The sequence below is a fragment of the Sorex araneus genome, chromosome X, assembly GCF_027595985.1.
Source record: "Sorex araneus isolate mSorAra2 chromosome X, mSorAra2.pri, whole genome shotgun sequence".
Classification (NCBI taxonomy): Eukaryota; Metazoa; Chordata; class Mammalia; order Eulipotyphla; family Soricidae; genus Sorex; species Sorex araneus.
This window is the reverse complement of record NC_073313.1, coordinates 109,089,673-109,110,250: the sequence shown is the minus strand read 5'-3', so window position 1 is coordinate 109,110,250 and position 20,578 is coordinate 109,089,673. Positions and strand designations below refer to the sequence as shown.

The window sequence follows — 20,578 nt, the reverse complement described above, 5'->3', positions numbered from 1 at the left end:
TTAAAAGAGGTATTTGATGACAAAACAAATGAGAACACAAAAATATTTATTCATCTGCAAAATTTTGTGCTGCACAATACCGACTTTTGATAAGGATATATTTTCTGGGTTGATGATAATCTTAACTAAGACCCATCAGTATTATATAAAAATACAAGCAGTTCAATGTTTTCTTCATCAATTATTTATCAGTTTATTAGGCTTTAGTCCAGTTTTTATAATAGAAGTCCATGTTTTAATTTAAAAAATTTAGCCAATATGTGCTACAATCTATTTTTCTCTTGTATTTCCAATCTCAGTAGACAGGGCTACCTTCTACATAAATCAGTCGCCCAAGTCAAACCTCTGGCAGTTAATGGTGCTCAGGAGACCATGTGATACTGGAATGGAACCTGGGCCTTGTGAATGCAAAGCATGTGCTCCAGAGCAGTGAATCATCTCTCAGGGCCCTTAGGTTTATTCATTTTGGTTTTTGAACCACACCTGGCCATGCTCAGGGGTTTACTTTTGTCTATGCACTCAGGGATCAGTCCTGGCAGTGCTTGGGGGACCATATTCAGTACTAGGAATTGAATCCAGGCTGGACATGTGCAAAGAAAGCACCCTGCTCACTGTCTAACCATTCTGACTCCTTGGGGTTATTTTTGACTAATATATTACCTTCATTTTCCATATTAGTTGTCAGCAAGTCTTGGGCCTGTGTGTGTTTATCTCCTAAATATTTTTCATTACTTTTATTTCCAATTTATATTTTTATATTTATATATTTTTATTGAATCACAGTGAGACACACAGTCACAAAGTTGTTCATGATTGGGTTTCAATCATATAATGTTCCAACACCTATCCATTAACCAAGTGTACATTTCCCACCACCAATGTCACTTGTTTCCCTCCTCCCAACGCCTGCCATGGCCTGCCTCTATAGCAGACATGTTCCTTCTCTCTCCCTTTCCTTTTGGGAATTAATAGTTTGCAGTACAGATACTGAAATTTTATCATGCATATCCCTTTACCTACTCTCCTAGATGTTTTTGTAATTGCTCGCTTACTCTTACTATTTTTCAAGTTAGGCTTTCATTGATTTTCCCCTCACCTTGGGCTATTCTCTTAGTCTCCAAAGTAGATCCCCTATTTCTATTTCTACTTTCTGCTCACTCCAGTTCAAGTTCTACACAGCTATTAAGATGCTCTTAGGGCAGAGTTTGTCGTGTAATTCTCTGGTTCAGGAATTCCTGATGTTTACCTAACACCAGCACAGGATAAGTTTAAATCCATGCTAAACTTCCTGGCATGGAATTAAAGGTCCTTCATGATATGGCGCTTGCTTCACTCTTTGTTTCATCTTTCACCACTTCCCTATTTGGACCCATATTTTGACAGTAACAAACAAATTTTATCCATATGTTATTATCCCATGCTTAACAATTGATCTCTTTTCTCCATTCTTATTCAACATAATTTCTATGTTTAAGTGGTACTGAATAAGTTAGATTTCCCAGGTATATGTCTTTATATTCTCTTCACATGTTATCCCCTATCTGGCCTGTTTTTGTTATGTTTGCTTCCCAGCAAATTCCTATTTATACTTTAAGTCTGCCTCTTTTAGGGAGCCTTCCCTGATTCTGGTGAATAAAGTTATTTATGTTCTCTCTCTGTACCACAACCATGCTTATGCTAGCACACACTGTCTCTCATTATATATCTTTATATTTATTTGATATAGTTTTAAACACTATCTTAAGAAAAGCCATATAGTAACTATCTCTGTGACTTCACTGCTGCCTCATACAATGATGTATACAATGGATATGCAATTAAATCCAACTAGGCATTTACTGTAAGTAAACACTCCATACATTTAGACAGGGATTATAGAATATATGTCACTTGAGATATATTTAATAATTTCTGAGTTCACATTTTGGTTTTCATTACTAAAATGTAGAAATACTTTGTAATAAGGATTAAAATATTAATCCACTTAAAAGCCAGCCATTAATAGATAAGAGCCTGAACTTCTTTTAAGGAAAGGATTTTAAACTCACTTAAAACTACAGTTTTATTTAGCAGTTCTAAGAAAAGCACCCTATCAATTTACTGAGCAAAGTCTTTTCCATACTCTAATGAAAGCAAATAAATTTCATCCCAAACCACTTTCTGAATTATGACCAATTCCAATTGGCAGAGTTAAGTTAATGAGGTTTTATGGTATTAAATTGTTCAACATTTATTTCCATGGTATCCATAGAAGGGAAAATACTGTGGATAAATTCTTTCAATGCATCACCAAAGACAACCATTTTGATAAAATCCTGCTTCTGAATTTAATAGCTATTCACATAAAATGGTGTCACCACACTCTTTACTCTTCACAAAGAGTGTGTGCTGCCATCTACTGATATTAGGGAAGTATACAGGAAGCCTTGTTTATAATTCAGGATCACAAAATTATTTTTTATAAACTGACATTTTAGCATAGCTCTTATCATTTACTCATTTTATAGAGAATGCAAAAATTATTGTTAACACATTATTTAAGAAGTGATCAAAATGAGTAACTATAAAATAAAAAGGAAAAAATAATGTTTAACAATATCAGAACAGTTTCCTACCAGAGGAACTGCCTAAATAAATAGTAAGATATTCTAAAATTTCAGAATTTAAGATATAATTAAATGTCAGAATTTGAGAACAGGGTTTACAATGCTGTTTTAGTAGCAGAAAAGTTCATGAATAGAGTCTCCTAATATACTGCCCTAAGTTTAACTTCCACCATTAAGAGATGATCCCTTAGCATAATAAATTTTTTGATTCCTGAAAATAATTATCTAAATTATTCTCAGTTTCATGGTTTGCTGCAGGTTGACTTTAGGTTGACCTTGGTACCACTAACTACTTTCAGACTAGCCAATGAACCATTTGAGGTTCTTTGTGTTCCTGGAGCAAGCAGACACCATTGGGCTACACTAGCAGGAGACAGGGATGAATGGAGATGTTACTGGTGCCCGCTCAAGCAAATTGATGAGTAATGGGACGTTAAGTGATCAAGTGAGTATAAGTTTTAACTGGAGGTGAATGAGGAAAAATATTTCAGTAGGAAATTAATGAGTCGAAGTATAAGAGAAGATGATGGTGGGGCCCAGAAGACAGAGACCAAAGAGAATTTTTTTTCATTAAGCATTTTTTTAATATTCAGGACTTTTTAAAATTTTTCACTAAAATATATTCCTTATTTACAACAGTTTCAGACAGACCAAAATGAGCACATTGGACTCAGGCTATCAGAAACTGAAAGATGATCTGTTTATTTAAAGCATTAATGATCCCATGTCTGGCCTCCACAATTGGAATCTCCACGGAAGATGAATAGCTTAACATCACTGTGGTCTGGACTGTCCACCTCATGGTAATTTGATCAACTAGGACAGAATATGAAACTACCCTCTCCTCTTCCTCCTTAGGCTTATGGTTTGTTCTGGTATGGGGTTGTCATTCATTCCTTTATCTCCCTTTATCTTTTGTAAGGCTCCTCTACCCCTTTGCCCAAATCCAGTGAGATTTTACACTCCAACTTTTTTAAATAACTTCTCTACAGTTATCACATATCTAAAATTATTCCAGCTGTGAAGTCCTAGTTTTAAAAAAGAAAATTGAAAATTATGGCCACACTCTATAAAAATTGCTCAGTAATTTATTATTATTATTTTGCTTTTTGGGTCACACCCGGCGATGCACAGGGGTTACTCCTGGCTCTGCACTCAGGAATCACCCCTGGTGGTGCTCATGGGACCAATGGGATGCTGGGATTCGAACCTGGATCAGCCGCGTGCAAGGCAAACGCCCTACCCGCTGTGCTATTCCTCCAGCTCCAAAATTGCTCAGTAATTATATAGCAATATTCATTGTGCTAGGTATATTATATATGTTGCCTCTTTCAGTCCCCATAAACCCTGTTACATCTCTATTTTCAGGTTAAGAAACAAAAATTTAGAGAAGATAAATGACTGTTCAAAGGTTAATTTTCGTCTATGACTCAGTCCCAGTGAAGATTAATTTAAAAGTTTTCCTCACTATGTTATCTTAATGATAGTTTATACTTACATCACAAACTAAATACTGACTTTCTGAGGACCTATTCTTTTAATTTAATTTTTTTAATTTATTTCTTATTTGGGGGTCATATCCAGTTGTGCTCAGGGATCACTCCTGGTAGTGCTCAGTGGATCATATGTGGTACAAGGGATCAAACACTGGTCAACTGCATGCAAAGCAAGTGCCTTACCCACTGTACTGTTTCTCTGGCCTGAGGACCTATTCTTTACCAGATTCTAGCATTCAGATTTTTATCTGCATTATTCACATTTAACTATCATGAGATTAGTACATTTATCATCCCCATTTTTTTTAATTTTTATTTATTTATTTATTTATTTATTTATTTATTTATTTATTTATTTATTTATTTATTTATTTGCTTTTTGGGTCACACCCAGCGATGCTCAGGGGTTACTCCTGGCTTTGCACTCAGGAACTACTCCTGGCGGTGCTTGGGGGACCATATGGGATGCCGGGGATCGAACCCGGGTCGGCCGCGTGAAAGGCAAACGCCCTACCCGCTGTGCTATCGCTCCGGCCCTCATCCCCATTTTTTAGATAGGGAAAATAAATCCAGGAAACTTTTTAAATGTGCCCAAAGTAACAAAGCTGGTAGCAATGAGTATATAATTTGAATCTAGGTTTTTCTGTCTCTAATATCTGTCTTCTTAGCCTTAAATTAAGCCTGAAATTCGTTAATGTATTGATACACATTTTAAAGATATGATCTAAAATGCAGTTGGGGGTGGAGCGATAGTACAGCCAGTAGGGCATTTGCCTTGCATACGGCCGAAATGGGTTCGATCCCCGGCATCCTCTATGGTCCCCCGAGCACTACCAGGAGTAATTCCTGAGTGTAGAGCCAGAAGAAACTCCTATGAATCTCCGGATGTGACCCAAAAGGCCAAAAATAAATAAATAAAACGTAGTTACCAGAGAGAAATAAATTGAGGTGGGAAGGAAGATAAGAAAGGGAAGTAACAAGGGAACAGAAGTCAGGATACTCAGTCATACTAGTCATATCCACAAAATTTTATTATGTGCCTCTCAAGGTGGAAGACTGGGGGTGTGGGAGGGAACATTGGAACACTGGTGGTGAGAACAGTGCTAGAAATATTATATGCCTAAATCTCAACTCTCAATAACTTTGCAAATCTGTAGCACTGCAGCACTGTCGTCCTATTGTTCATCAATTTGCTTGAGCAGGCACCAGTAATGTCTCCATTGAGACACTTGTTGTTACTGTTTTTGGCATATCGAAAATGGTAGCTTGAAAGGCTCTGCTGTGTGAGTGGGATACTCTTGGTAGCTTTCCGGGCTCTCCGAGAGGGACGGAGGAATCAAACCCAGGTCAATCGCATACAAGGCAAATGCCCTACCAACTGTGCTATCACTCCAGTCCAGATATTCTAAATTTATTATTTTAACTACATTTATGGGCTCTGCCTTCCATGGTGCACTGATACGAAGCTGGACTGGAGTGACAGCACAGCCGGGTAGGGTGTTTGCCTTTCACATGGCCGACATGGGTTCGATTCCCAGCATTCCATATGGTTCCCTGAGCACCACCAGGAGTAATTCCTGAGTGCAGAGCCAGGGGTAACCCTTGTGTATCACCAGGTGTTATAACTTTGTAAATCATTGTTCTTTAAACAAAATTTAAAATATAGTTATAATTTTTATCTCCATTTGACATATAAGAAAATGAAGTTCAGAGGGTTAATTAAATAAACAAGGTTACTAATGAGCCAACAGAGATCAAGAGATTGCTGATCAGCAGGAATAGGAAAGACTGACTCTGGAGAACAGATTAGCCTGGATCTGCTTCATGAGAGGAATTATTCCATTTCTCTACAGGATCCCCTGCCAATATTAATAAACAAAAGGTATATTTAACAGTTACATGCCCACTGACTAGGGGTAAAATGATTGTCTACAGGCCCAAGTATTCTTCAATAAAGATTTAAAAACACTTGCAAATATCAATTATAATTTTCCCATTCTATCATGGTGCTTGGTGCAGGCCAGAATAAATTATAAACCCCAAAGTTTTTCTTAACCATACCAGTTTATAAACAAACCAAGATTACCAAGATTGAATAAAATGATATTTACTTCTCAGTAAACTTAGTAAAGTTTTAAATTCATTTTATATAATAAATCCAGTGGTCACTGAAATAGCAAATAGGTCATTTTCCCAAGTGACACTGTTAGATTCTTAAATGTTACGTAATCTCATAAACCATGTCTACATGTACAAAATATAAAAGGGATTTAAAACTGAAGTTCAGAGAAATTTTTATTCCTTCCTTCCCTTTCATACAAATGGGTATGCAGAAGCAAAGTGGGTAATGAAAACTGTAGAAGCTTTGACAGCAAATTCATCTGAGTTCAAACTAGCTCTGGCATGCATTAGTTCAGTGATTTGGTAACTTATGCATGTTGATGTTTTCTTTCACTTTCTGCATAATAGGGACATTAAAATCTACCACAGGATGGCTGTGAAAATCTTATCTATCATATAAGTAGCCAGTAAAGAAAATAATAAATGGGAATGACTATACTGCTAGAGCAGCATGTAACTGATATTAGCTTTAGAGGCTTATTTAAGTATGCATAGGAAAGTTAGTTGGTTTAAAACTACAGTGGCTGACCGGGGAGGGATTTTTTTTCCCTCTCCACCCCATTTTTCTGACCGAAAATGGCGGCAGCGGGAGCAGCCACGTGGTAAGAGCCACCCTCTAAGACCCCTCAACCAGGAGGTAGGACTTTCTTTAGTGACATAGCCTGTAGGTGGTCCTGGGAGGGGGGGCGTTCCTGGCGCGCCTTCCACCCAGAGATGAACCGGAGCCGCGGCACGAGAAGCAGACCCTCCGCGCCTATTGACTGTGATCCTGAGGTCTCCTAACCCATTTTGGCACCAGAGCGGATTCTTGCAGCCATCCATTTTGACTGTGAACTGAGCTAAAATATTAGAAACCCAAAACCGCACGGCCGCGATAGCGGCCCCGCGGACTCAAAGTCTTCACTCTTAGCAATGAAGAGAAATTATTAGATGATGCCTATTCAGCAGGCCTGATTGTTGGGGAAAATTTCCAATCAATAATAGTGAGTTCTGTATGGAAATATGGAATGTACTCAACATATATAGAGAATAATGGGAATATCATTAGCTACTTAGATGGGGTGGGGTAGGAGGGGGGTGTATTGGGGATCTTGGTGGTGGAACGGGTGCACTAGTGAAGGGATGGTGGTTTAATCAGTATTTGACTCTGACTTAAACCTGAAAGCTTTGTATTTTTTCTCTTTTTTTCACGGTGGTTCAATAAAATATTTCTTTAAAAAAAAACTACAGTGGCTGTTTTGAGCATTTAATGACAGCTATAACTGGAACTTTTGATTTCTAAATATCTTTAGTACAGAATATCTCAACTCCAGCATTTTTGACATTTTATTTAATATTATTGAGATTTTATTCATTTGTATTTTTGAATAAATAATACTTTGTTACATAGAGAGGCAAGTGTTACCATCTGATTCACAATGTGTTTAGAAGCATCTCAATCTTCCATCCACTAGATGCCAGTAGCATTCTCTGAACTGTCCTAATAAACATGTCTCTAGACACTCCAAATGTTCCATTACCTCTGAAATCTTCTTGTGGCCTATAGCCCTAATTACTCTCTTCTTTTCTAAAATCCTTATATCTATTTTTCATGAAATAAGATGGTCTCCTTCTGTTTAACTGATCATAGTATTAGAAATTATCTTTCAAATAAAATTATATGTGTCTTCATAGCAGTCAAAGTGTTTTAATATTATTCTATTACTTCCTCCATAGATTGCATAGAATAGGTAAGTAAGCACTTAGTAATGATGTATCTGTTCATTTTTTTAACCATTAACCTCATAGCCATGTGTTAAGCATCTTTCTCTATTAGGCACCTTATTAGAAATTGGACATACAGGAAAAGAGAACAGGGCATGGACCCTTATAGTGAAGGAGATAGAGTAGTACAAGTGATAGTTGATGAAATCAAGGCAGTAAGAGGGAACCTTAACACAATCTGTGAGATGCTTTGTGAGGAAGCAACATTTTGTTTTGTTTTGTTTTGTTTTTGGTACCACACCTGATGGTGATTTGGGACTAGTTCTGACTGATTCCGTTCTGGGGTTTTTCCCCTGGTGGTACTCAGGGGACCACAGGGTTCTTGGGGATTGAACCCAGGCCTGCAGTTTCAGGGCATGTGCTCAGTCCACTGAGCTATTATTAATCTTGAGCTATCTACTTATGCAGTGCCAAGGACTGAACCCAGTTGGCTGAGTAAAAGGAAAGAGCCTACCTGCTGTATGATTTGATGGGTAAGCTGAGTTTTGATGGAAAAGTTGGTATTACAAAGTCACTGGGTGTGCAACTATGGATAACTAGCAATTTTTTAGAATATTTTGTAGATTATTGGAATGATTATTGTTCACATATACTTTGACTCCTTTTAACACAGAATTTATTGTTAAAATTCTATTTACTCATGAAGCCAACTAGAAGAGTTTTTATTTTTAAATTAGAGCAAGGAGTATATTTGTACAAGCATGTACACACTAATGACAATGGGAAAGAATTATACTTGAGGATTCCAATCTTAAAGCTATTACTATCACTGTCATTGCCATCCCGTTGTACATCGATTTGCCTGAGCTGGCACCAGTAATGTCTCCATCGTGAGACTTGTTACTGTTTTTGGCATATCAAATATGCTATGGGTAGCTTGCCAGGCTCTGCCGTGAGGGCTAGACAGTCTCAGTAGTTTGCTGGGCTCTCCAAGAGGGGCGGAGGAATCGAACCCAGGTCGGCTGCGTGCAAGGCAAATGCCTTACCCGCTGTGCTATCACTCCAGCCCAATCTTAAAGCTACTTGGTTTTATTAAGTATTCAATTTAATTGATTTTTCTCAAGTGAGAATATTTAGTATCTATCAAATTAAGAGGGTAAGGGAATGAGTAATCCAGAAAAGACGAGTCCCCAATTTTTAATTTTGTTATTTCAAAGAGTTTGGAACTCATAAAAGTAGTTTCAAATATTTAGTGGAGTAAGTCCCACTGTAAATGGTCTAGGAGAAGTTCTCTCAGAAAAAATTATTGATGAAAAGCTAACAAAAATGACAACAAATAAAAAACTTACTTAGCTTCTCTAAGATCTCCTCATCTGTCATCTTGGATTTTTTCCTTTGCCGATCTGTGTTTCTATATAAAGTACTGGAATTGGCATTCTCAGCAGAAGGTGGTGTGACTTCTTTATTTGGTGCTGCTGGTGAGGCAATGGATTCAACTACAGAGCGAGTGTAGATCTTAAAAATAAAAATAAAGTTAAGCAATTAGAACAGCAGGCCATAAAATAATATGGAGCCAAGATACCCATACTGATAAATTTTTAAAATTTAAGATTCAATCTTCAAAGTAGTTTTATGCTTAACGAAAAACTGAGTAGAAGGTACTAAGATTTTTCATATACCCTCTACCCATCCTTCCAGGCTTCATCTGTCTAATTATTAATACCCCCACCAGAATGATATATCTCTTAAATCTAATGAACCTACATCGATATATCAGAATCACCCAAAGGCTACAGTTTACATATGGTCACTCTTAGAAGTGTAGTACACTCTGTAGGTTTGGAGAACTATATAATGATATATACAATGACATATCACACACACAACACACGCACATATATATGTAATATATTATATATATATCACATAAATAGCATTTTCACTGCCCAAAACATTTTCTGTGCTGGCCTATTTACATACACTCTCCACAGCATTCTCAATTACAAGTGAGTTTTCAAAAACAAGTAATTTCCTTCAAAATAATAATAACTTAAAGTCAGAAAGAGAGGAACAGACATAGAAGAACTGCACTCATTTTGTGGAGTATGTGTTGCAAGCCATAATACCCAAAAGGAGAGAGAGAGTATAGGGAATATTGTCTGCCATGGAGGCAGAGGGCGGGTGGGAAAGGGGGGTATACCGGGGATATTGGTGGTAGGGAATGTGCACTGGTGGAGGGATGGGTGTTTGATCATTGTGTGATTATAACCCAAACATGAACACTTGTAACTATCTCATGGTGATTCAACAAAATTAAAATAATAATAACAATAATAATAATAATAATAATAATAATAATAATAACTTAAAGTCACTTCAAGAACTCACCCTTGAAAGTTTTCAGGAGCTAGTTTTTGGAGATCCTCATACATTTTGCGCTATTCTAGTCTTGTTGACTCTGTTTATATAAGTTTTCATACTTGATTTGCCTGTTTTTCCTTCCTTAACCTTAATTTCTACAGCACTTGTATAACTTACTAGCCTCTATTTGTATATCTCACTTGTATCACTTGTCACCCTGTTGCTCATCAATTTGCTTGAGCGGGCGCCAGTAACATCTCCATTCGATATACCAAAAACAGTAACAAATTTGTCTATCATCTGGCACTGTTCTCCAATAGTCATAATACTAACCTTGTATCTCCAAACATTGAACTTGACCAATATTACTTTCTAATCCTGGGAACATAATGGATACTCAGTTTGTGTACTAGTTAATAATTAGATTCTAACTATGTGGTTGTTCCAAAGGACATCTTTTGAGTCGTTTGGAAAGAGTCAATTATGACTTACTGATTTTGTATGTTCTGGTCTTGGTGCAATAACTGGTGGGGGCTCATTGTCATCTTCTTCTTCCTCCTCTTCTTCATCTTCTTCCTCAGACACAGGAGGAGCCAAGGGAGGCTCTGACGCTGTTTTAGTACTCTTATTAAAAAAATAAAATTTAAAGGTCAAGTATTGAAATATTTCAGCATGTAGGGATAAGAAGAAACTGCCTCTTTTACATATGAACAGAATCATCCAAACTTTGGTGATCAAGACCTGCTCATATTCAGAGATAAACTCAGGCCTTGATATTAAATGCACTGAAATTAATATTTTTTTCAAATAGAGTTAACAATTTAATATTTTAAAATTCAGTGTTTTGAATCAATGTTTACATTATAAATAAAATTAATTGATATTAGAGAATTTGTACTATTTTTAATTTTCTGATTGATGGTGATTCTTAAAAGGGCTATTTTACATATAAAAGGCAGAGCATGCATAGACATGACATTAATAATACAGCTCTGCAAAAATTCACTAAATACAAGTAAGCCTGTAAGTATTTCTTCTCTGTTAAGTCTTCTGGAATGAGGGAAAACCTAAGAAATATCCATCACATAAAATTTTCTTTAATCTCAACAGGCAAATGTTGATTTGCAATAATGAAAACTATACTAATACCACCACAACAAAAATGAGAATAATCATAATACCTATAGCCAGTTCTTATTCATGCTAATGCAAGAGTAAAATGGATTATCCAATGCTAGATTTTGAGAGAACTATGCCCATCTCAGACACATGTGCATGCACACACGTGCACTCACACACGCAGATACACAGATGCACACAGAGAGGGGTATGGGAAAGGGGGAAGAGAAAGAGAGAAAGGGAGAAAAGGAAGGAGACAGAATGGAAAGTAAGGATAGTCTATAATGGGTAGTAATGGATAGTAAGGACTATTTTATCTTATTGAGTTTAGGTACTTTTGATATTAAGCCACACAGTGGGGCTAATTAATCTGAATTGCATCACGGACTCTTAGAATTCTAAAGGGTTCAGCTTCTCTACCGGTAAAAATATAGGTACACATGTGCTTTCAGGCATAATTTCAAGGATTCATAGATCCTCTAAAATCCATTCATAAAGGCAAACCTTGACATTATATCAGCTAGAGGAACTATCTTAAAGAAATTCTGCAGGGGGAGGGGCATGGGTTCCCACGCAGGGCCAGGGAACCTGCGGGGTATCCCTGACAATACTCTATCTGGTTGTATGGGTTGGATGGTTCAATGCTTGGAGCTGGTAATGCAGCACTGCTCAAAGCCAAAGTGCCAGTGGCCACCATGGCCACCCAGGCAGTGTTTAGGGCCTCCGGGGCAGTACTCAGGTGGACATGTGGTACTAGGAATTAAATTCGGGTCCTGCGCATGCAGCCCATGTGCAGCTAACATTTGAGCTTTCTTCACTAGCTCTGAAATTAATGTTTAAGTTCAAAGGAAACAGACATAAATATGGGAGATGTCAGATGATACTATGTGTAGTCTGCAGTCTCTTGATGCTTATTTACAAAGCAGATTTCATTCTAGATCTACTCTTGGAGAAGTGCCTTGAAACCTGCATTTTAAAGATTCTTCATATGATTCGGAAGTGAAAAGCCAAACACCAATAACAAAAAGCTAATCTAGATGAACAGAGTAAATCAGGACCACAAATTAAAAGCACGGTTGTCAACTGTACACCCAGGTTCTGTAGGCACTAATCATAGTATCATACTATTGCTGACACACTCCATTCACAATGCTACCTTGGGATTCTAAATGTATGATTTTACTTTCCATGGTACAATAAAAATATAAAGTTTTAAAAATATTCTTGAATTGGAGAGTACATCCGTAAACGGTATTTAGGACTTAATACATAAATATCAAAGCAGTTGCCATGAGTGAGCAGTAAAGCAGATACCATATTGTCACCCACCTAGTTATATATATACATATATGTATATATACATATATATACATATATATAGTGGAAAATGTCTGAAACCTATACCACTCAAAGGCATGAAGGCCTTTGAGAAAAAGATGTACCTCAGGTGCCTAGAAAACCACTTGTTGCAGAATGGTAGGAAGCCCTGTTCCCAGAGCGATGAGTAGATCCCAGAGAGAAGAAAGTCTGGACCCCCTAGAATACAGCCTCCACTACTGGAAAAAAGGGCCATTAGAAGAATATCAAAAGATCATCAACAGCTCCAAGCTTTGCTGCCTATAACTACATTCTTACTTTAAGACACATTTCCATATTCTGGGGGAATGGTCCTCATGTTCCTACATAGGATGTGTACTTTGTTGGGTTTTTCCCACTCTGGAGAATTCTGTTGTGTTCTCATGAGCATGCATCTACCTCTTTCTCCTTCTCTTTCTCTATTTTCTGAATAAATTTGTTGGACTACAATACTCATCTTCTCTTGAAATTCTGTTTGGTGAGGGAAGATGACGGACCTAAGAAGATGATGGGTAAGATTTATGACTGAACTTGCTTTCCTGCAGAGCAGTTCCTCACTGTAGCCTGGGTTTCATGGGTCCCTGACAAATTCGTGGCAGGGATAATTTTCCATCCTGGGCAGAACAAGGGGAACCCAGATGTGGTTTCATGACCACATTCTGGAACTTGTGAGACATAAGGTCTGTGCCATGTAAATGGTCATCATAGTCCTACTTCAGTCTGACATTTCCTACATTTTGGGGGTGACTGAGGTGGTAGAGAGGGAAGGAAGCAATATATTTTCTTTTTAAGAAAAAGATTTTGTTTATTGAATAACTGTGAGATAGACCCTTACAAAGCTGTTCATGATTAGGCTCAGTCACACAGACATGGAAAGTATCATACTGAGTGAAATAAGTCATAAGGAGAGGGTCAGATAAAGAATAACTACATTCATTTGTGGTCTCTAGAAGAATATATAGTAGAAGACTAATATCCAAAGTCAAGGACTGGTAGGACTGGTCAGGATTTTGTTGAAAGCAGATAAAGGCATATACATGTTAACTTTTCAGTATCTACAAAGCAATATATTTTCTTTTCCATGCTGCTGCCACTCTAATTCTCACTTGACATATGACACCCAGGGAACCCTACTACAATATGAACATGAGATATATTGAATTCAATAATAATTACATAAACATTAATTTCAAATGTTCAGTAACTACAACACTGTTTCTGTTACAAGTTCTCTTCAAGCTACTATAAGGTGCCAAAAGCTTGTAGTCAGTTTAACCTACTGCCCAAGCCTATGTATATGTGCTAGTCAAACTCATTAAATCAGGTACTGTAGAACAAGTGGCTGGTCTACTGGGATTGTTTTTAATGCTCACTCCACCGCACCCCCCAATTCACCACACACAAAGCATGAACTGTGTGAAGTGAAATACACTCCTAGTACCAAAAGGAGACGAAAAAGTACACTTCTCATTTCTAAGCAAGTAAGTCCCACTGAAGTGACTCAGTATAAGTTTAAGAATATAATTTATCGGGGCTGGAGCGATAGCACAGCGGGTAGGGCATTTGCCTTGCACCCGGCCGACCCGGGTTCGATTCCCAGCATCCCATATGGTCCCCTGAGCACCGCCAGGGGTGATTCCTGAGTGCAGAGCCAGGAGTAACCCCTGTGCATTGCCAGGTGTGACCCAAAGAGCAAAAAAATATATAATTTATCAATAGAAATGCAGCCTTAGTCATCAATTTAACAAGTATCTCCAGTTGTCAGGCCTATAAACTCAAACTGTCCAAAAGGCAAGTCAGCAACTTCTCAAAGAAACTTGCATCTCCTGAAAATGGACATTCCCATATTTTAGCTACACACATAAAACATTAAGTGAGCAATCATTTTCTTTGAGGAAAAGTGTCCACATTTCTTCAGACATCAAGTTAAGTGTCTAAATACCTCTGCAATCTAAACCTATTTACCATTATTATTGTCAGTCTTATGACCCCATTACCTTTGTTTTTTATTTGTTTTAGTTTGGGGACATAACTTAGGTATTCAGGGCTTATTCCTGGCTCTACACTCAGAGATCACTCCTTGCAGGGTTCCATGGACCATATGGGATGCCTTCCCAGGTCAGCTGCATGCATGTCAAACACATTCTGCACTGTTCTATGTCTCAGGCCACAAAAGAAATATTTTTAAAATGATAAGCTCCCAGCTGAATTCAAAAGCACCATATCTCAAGTTTAAAATTACACCACTATTTGGAGGGGTAGGGAACACATCTGGCACAGAGATCACTGCTGGCGAGGCTTAGGGGATAAGTGGGGTGCTGGAGATAGAACCAGAGCCAGTCATATGGATAGCAAGTACTCCCCTGCTGTATTCTCTCTCTAGGCTCATAATTCTACTCTTACAACAATTCACAGGTAGGCAAGACACCATAGTGGGCAATACGTCAGGGACCTAAACCATTGGTAGGTTTCCCTTCAGTAGCCTCTTGCAAACTTTTTTGGAGATGATCATTTTTATAGGCTTTTTTCTTTTTTATGCATGCATAATAGGTCTTAAAATGTTTTTTCTTATTATTGAATCACCATGAGATAGCCCATTACAAAGCTGTTCATGATTGGGTCTCAGCTATACAGTGTTCAAACACATTTTTAACAAAAAAGAGCCCGAGGGCAAATTCCTTTCTGCACAATTCAGGGAACACTCAGAGGGAAAATTCACTTTTCCCCTAAATTAGGGGAAGATCAAGAACTGACAGGGTGACATTTTCTTGTTCCTAGCTAAACAAAATTGTTTCTCCCAATCCATGCCCTGACAATCTGGTACACATGATATTCTGAACATCTGAACACTTGTTTGTGGCCCAGACCTAATCAAACTTGGTGCCAGAGGCCTCACACCATTTGACCAAGGTATCATACCAAATGATCAAACCATTTGACCAATGCATATTTCAGAATTTTGCTTGAGCCTGACAAGCTGCTGCCAAGCACTAGCAAACACAGATATCCCTTTGCTTCTGAGGTCTACTGGGAAGTGACACTATAATCACTGTCATGCAGTATTTGTGAACCTTAGGATGCAGCCCAACTTAGCATCACTGATTATCACTGAAATGCAAATCAAAATGACAACAAGATATTATTTCACATCTGTAAGAATGGCCTATACCACAAATGTTGGAAACACCAGTGCTAGCATGGATGTGGTAAAAGAGAGACCTTCATTCACTGATGGTGAAATTATAAACTGGTTCAGCCTCTATGGAACAGTATTGAAATTTTTCAAAGACAAAAGTAAAATTACTTTATGATCCAGTAACTCTACTCCTTGGTATCTATACCCCAAATGCAATAGCACTAATTCTGTAAAGATATATACGTACCCATTTTCATTGCAGAACTATTTATAATAGTCAAGATCTGGAAACAACATATGAGTGGGTAAAAAGTGGTAGCATATGTAGACTAGAGAGAAAGTATATGAGGGAAAAGCACTTAGCTTACATGTGGCCTACCCTGGTTCAATCTCGGAGAGTAATAATGGATTATAGTGAGGTGTGGCCCACCCCTATCCCCTGACAATATTGTTTATATTCAAAATTTTTATAAGAAAAGATAAAAACTTACATTCCACAATAACATGTAGAACTAGAGGGGTCATGTTAAGCAAAGTAAGTCAGAAGGAGAAATAAAATACAAGTTAACGACACTTACATGTGGTACATAAAGAAACAAAGCAAAGGATAAACAACGTATAATAAAAACAAATATATCATTACTATATTATATATATGTACATATATGAAGACTAATATCCATGGCCAGGGAAAACAGGGGCTAGGAGGACTGGTCAATGGTTGGAATCAACTACAAGTGTGTGTGGAGCGGAGGATAGGTAAGATAGAGAAGGGAACAGTATGACAACAGGAGCCGAAAATGATCATGCTGGACAAGAACTGAGTGTTAAAAGTAGGTAAATCGATATTCCTGATAACCTTTCAGTATTTGTATGCAAATAGCAATGCCCAAAAGGAAGAGAAAGAGAAAGAGAGAGAGAGAGAGAGAGAGAGAGAGAGAGAGAGAGAGAGAGAGAGAGAGAGAGAGAAGAAAAGTACCTGCCACAGAGGCAGGCAAGGGGCTGGGGTTGATGGGAGGGAGACTGGGACACTGGTGCTTAGACTCTGAGAATAGAACTGAGGTTATAAAGTGTGGGATAGGTATGGATGGATGACAAGGGACCTAGGGACAATGGTGGTGGGCACTCTGATGGTGGGTGTGACATAGTATCACTATATGTAAAGCATAAATATTAGCATTTCACACCATGTTACCGCAAAAATTTTTAAATAGGTGAATTTTTTGTTTCTATAACAAAATTAAAATTATTTTAAATATTATATATCTAAGGTAATTTGTTCACAATACTACCTGCCTGCCAAACACAAAAACATCAATTCAAAAATATATGTAAACATCTAAGTTCATTGAAGCACTTAGATTAATAGCTAGGATATGAAAAAAACTAAAATTCCAATGGCAGATTAATGGATAAGGACATTTTGGTATATGTGCACAATGGAATATTATGCAGGCTATATGAAAATATGCAATTATGGGGCCAGAGAGATAGTACAGTTAGTAGGGCATTTGCCTTGCATACAGCTGACCTGGTTCTATTCTCAACATCTGATATGGTGCCCCAAGCCCTGAACACCACCAGGTATGGCCCCGAAACAGAAGGAAGGAAAGGAGGGAGGGAGGGAGGGAGAGAGAGAAGGAGGAAGGAAGGAAGGAAGGAAGGAAGGAAGGAAGGAAGGAAGGAAGGAAGGAAGGAAGGAAGGAAGGAAGGAAGGAAGGAAGGAAGGAGAAAATAAAAAAGAGTGAAAGAAAGAAAGTAAAAGAGAGAGAAAGAAAAAGAAAGAGAGAGAGAGAAAGAGAGATCAATTATTCAGCTTGCTGAAATGTGGCTAGATCTGGAGAGTATTATGTTATGTGAAATAAATCAGAGGGAGAACAACAAATTACATCACTCATCCTTGTAATGTAGAGAGATAAAACAAGGGAATAAGCAATATTAAACAATGGCAAGCCTTTGATTTTGTATGAAAAAACTGACAAATGAACAGTGGGACTAAGGTGGGGGATGAAGATCAGACCAGAAGTGACATAAGGACAGTAGGGAGGGTCATGGGTACTTTGGTGGAGGTGAGGTGCAGGATTTTGTGCAAGAACATCATAAACTTAACACTACTGTCAAAGTGTAAAAACCGTGTTACCTTAACTACAATTATTTTAAAAATTATATAGGGACAATAGTAACTTAGCACCTCAGTAAAAGTGATACATATGAGGTATTTTGACTCCTAGCATGAGTTGCCTTTTGGGAACTATAGCATTTTATGAGTTTAAAATGGGGCCTCATTTCGCAAAACATGTTTGTTTCTACATCTAAATATTCAACAAATAGGGCAACCAAATATGCCAGTAGGTATATTAAAAATAAATAGATAAATAAACACCCTATCTCTAAAACCTGGACCTGCATAATTACATTCTATAATTCCGGAAACACTGGTCACACCAAACTGTTTTCAAAATTTTGCTTACCGAAGGATGGGCTGCTATGTATCCATGTGCACTTTTATCTGCAAAGTGAGGATAAATAAATCACCTTTATTTTACAAAGACCGTCTCATTTAGAGAACGTACAAAAATTATATGTTTGGCCAAATTCTCCAAGTTCAATAGATATGACAAATAAGTTTTCTTAAAATAATTTACATTCATATTCTCACCATGTTCTCTTCATTTTACATAGCTATAGGTAATAATAAATAATTCCTCCAGAGAATTTCATGTATATGGAGGAATGTAGCAATTATTTACTCCAAGATGATATGATTCCATATATTTATATTCAAAATCTAGCCCTTGCTTCCTCCTTCCCTCTTCCCCCTTTTCCCTTTCCTCTATCTTCTATTCTCCTATTCCTCCTCCTATTCTGTCAGTCAACAGTACAGCATGAATTCAGGATAGCACAATAATTCAGATACTGTTGAGCTCTAACATAGTTTTCAGCATTTCATCTATGTAAATTGTAAAAATTTGATGCCAAAACAAGAATATTTTAAAAAGTAGTAGCAACTTAGAGTTTTATGCTTTTATTATTGGATACAGCACTTTAAGAAAAGTTCTCACTTTTTAGCAGTCCCATTTAACATATAAACTGCTGAACCTTTAAGTTTGGGCTTTGATATTTGAAATGATAAAACCAAACAATCCTCCCCTTCCAACTATATCCTTACATGATTACTAAAGACATTGCAGCACTTGGGCTGGAGCAATAGCACAGTGAGTAGGGCTTTGCCTTACACGCAACCAACACAAGTTCGATTCCCAGCATCCCATATGGACCCCCGAGCACCAGCAGGAGGAATTCCTGAGTGCATGAGCCAGGAGTAAGCCCTGTGTATCACTGGGTGTGACCCAAAAAGAAAAAAAAAGATACTGTAGCACTAACGATAGTAAAAACTTAAAAAATATACATTAGGGAAGTCCTTTTATGGTATTTAGTCATCCACAGGAATAAAAAGTCTAAGACCTTGACAACACATAAAACTGCTTAGTGTGAGGAAAACTAGAACTATGTGCCAAGTTCATTGTAGTTCTAAGTGACTAGAACTAAGAACCTATTTTAATGTATTCATTAATAGCTTTACCATTCTCAGAATTTGTTCCTTACCTCAAATTGCCACTACTTTCAGTTCTAAAATAATAAATTGCCCTAGAGGGGAAACCAAATAGTAAAATTGCTTTTTTAAAAAAAAGTATTGTTTGAGATAAGTCTTCTAGTTGCTTATAGTCAAAGTTTTAATGTCAAAGTTTCAAAGACATGGAAAACATACTAGCTACCAAATTAAGTAGAAATTTGGCGGGACCACGGCTATTTTGATCTATTTAATCAGTAAGATGTGGTTTCCTTTTTGTAAGCATGATTTTTTTTTGTTTTGGGCCACACCTCATGGTGATCACAACTTACCCCTGGCTCAGTGCTCAGGGACCACCATTCCTGGTGAGATTTGGGGGACCATGTGGGGTGCCGAAGACTTCTACTAGGTAGAACAAGAGCCCTACTCACTTTACTATTGCTAACCCATTGGAAGTCTGATTTGGGGGGTCTGATAAAAAATCTGAAATCTATAAAATATGTGTTGCCATTGTGGTGTGAATCAAGTTACCTAGGAAATAAAATGAATTTCAAGAGAACTTTGTCTTACCCATATTCTTCTAGCTTCATGAATATATCAGAAGGCCTGATTCTAAGTCACTGGGTGTCCATACCATGAAGAGACCAAACAATTCTAATTTCTGATTCAGACTGACACAACTACTTCACTGAATAATGTTTTTGAATTCTAAAGATACTCAAGTATTATACATCTCCTAATATCTATTTCACCTTCCTACTCATCTTTTGGTTGACCTGGGTTAAAGTCATTTAGAAAAGGAACTAAAGAAAAGAAAAGGAACTAGAACTGATTTCAAATGCCTTACAAGGTTTTTGTTTTAATTATGAGGCTCTGAAATTAGAATAATTTTCTCATCGTTTTCTACCTTAGACTTACTCTTACCTCCTGATGTAAAGCTCATGTATTTCTGGTTGTTGACAGTTTCTTTGGAGTCATAGAATTTGAGAACATCAAGAACAGCCTGAGGGTTCTTCTTCTGTTCCAGTTTTGTTATGTTGGAAGTTTGGAGTAATCGTGCCCACTGCTCAGGAATCCCCTGTGGACAACCAAAAGGAAAGAGACAGCT

At 37.4% G+C, this 20,578-nt stretch overlaps 1 protein-coding gene across 9 annotated transcripts in view; it reads right to left on the bottom strand.

Moving 5' to 3' along the window:
* PAK3 (p21 (RAC1) activated kinase 3) overlaps positions 1-20,578 on the bottom strand; it is a 341,434-nt gene that overhangs the window by 63,300 nt on the left and 257,556 nt on the right. For 7 of the 9 annotated variants that reach the window (XM_055122435.1, XM_055122436.1, XM_055122433.1 and 4 more), the window contains 5 exons: positions 20,395-20,548; positions 18,371-18,408; positions 16,391-16,411; positions 10,781-10,912; positions 9,277-9,442 (listed from right to left, as the gene is read on the bottom strand). In XM_055122435.1, the coding sequence (XP_054978410.1) occupies positions 9,277-9,442; positions 10,781-10,912; positions 16,391-16,411; positions 18,371-18,408; positions 20,395-20,548 (511 nt within the window). The remainder of the gene's footprint in view (positions 1-9,276; positions 9,443-10,780; positions 10,913-16,390; positions 16,412-18,370; positions 18,409-20,394; positions 20,549-20,578) is intronic. The other 2 variants (XM_055122437.1, XM_055122439.1) reach the window with 1 other exon arrangement.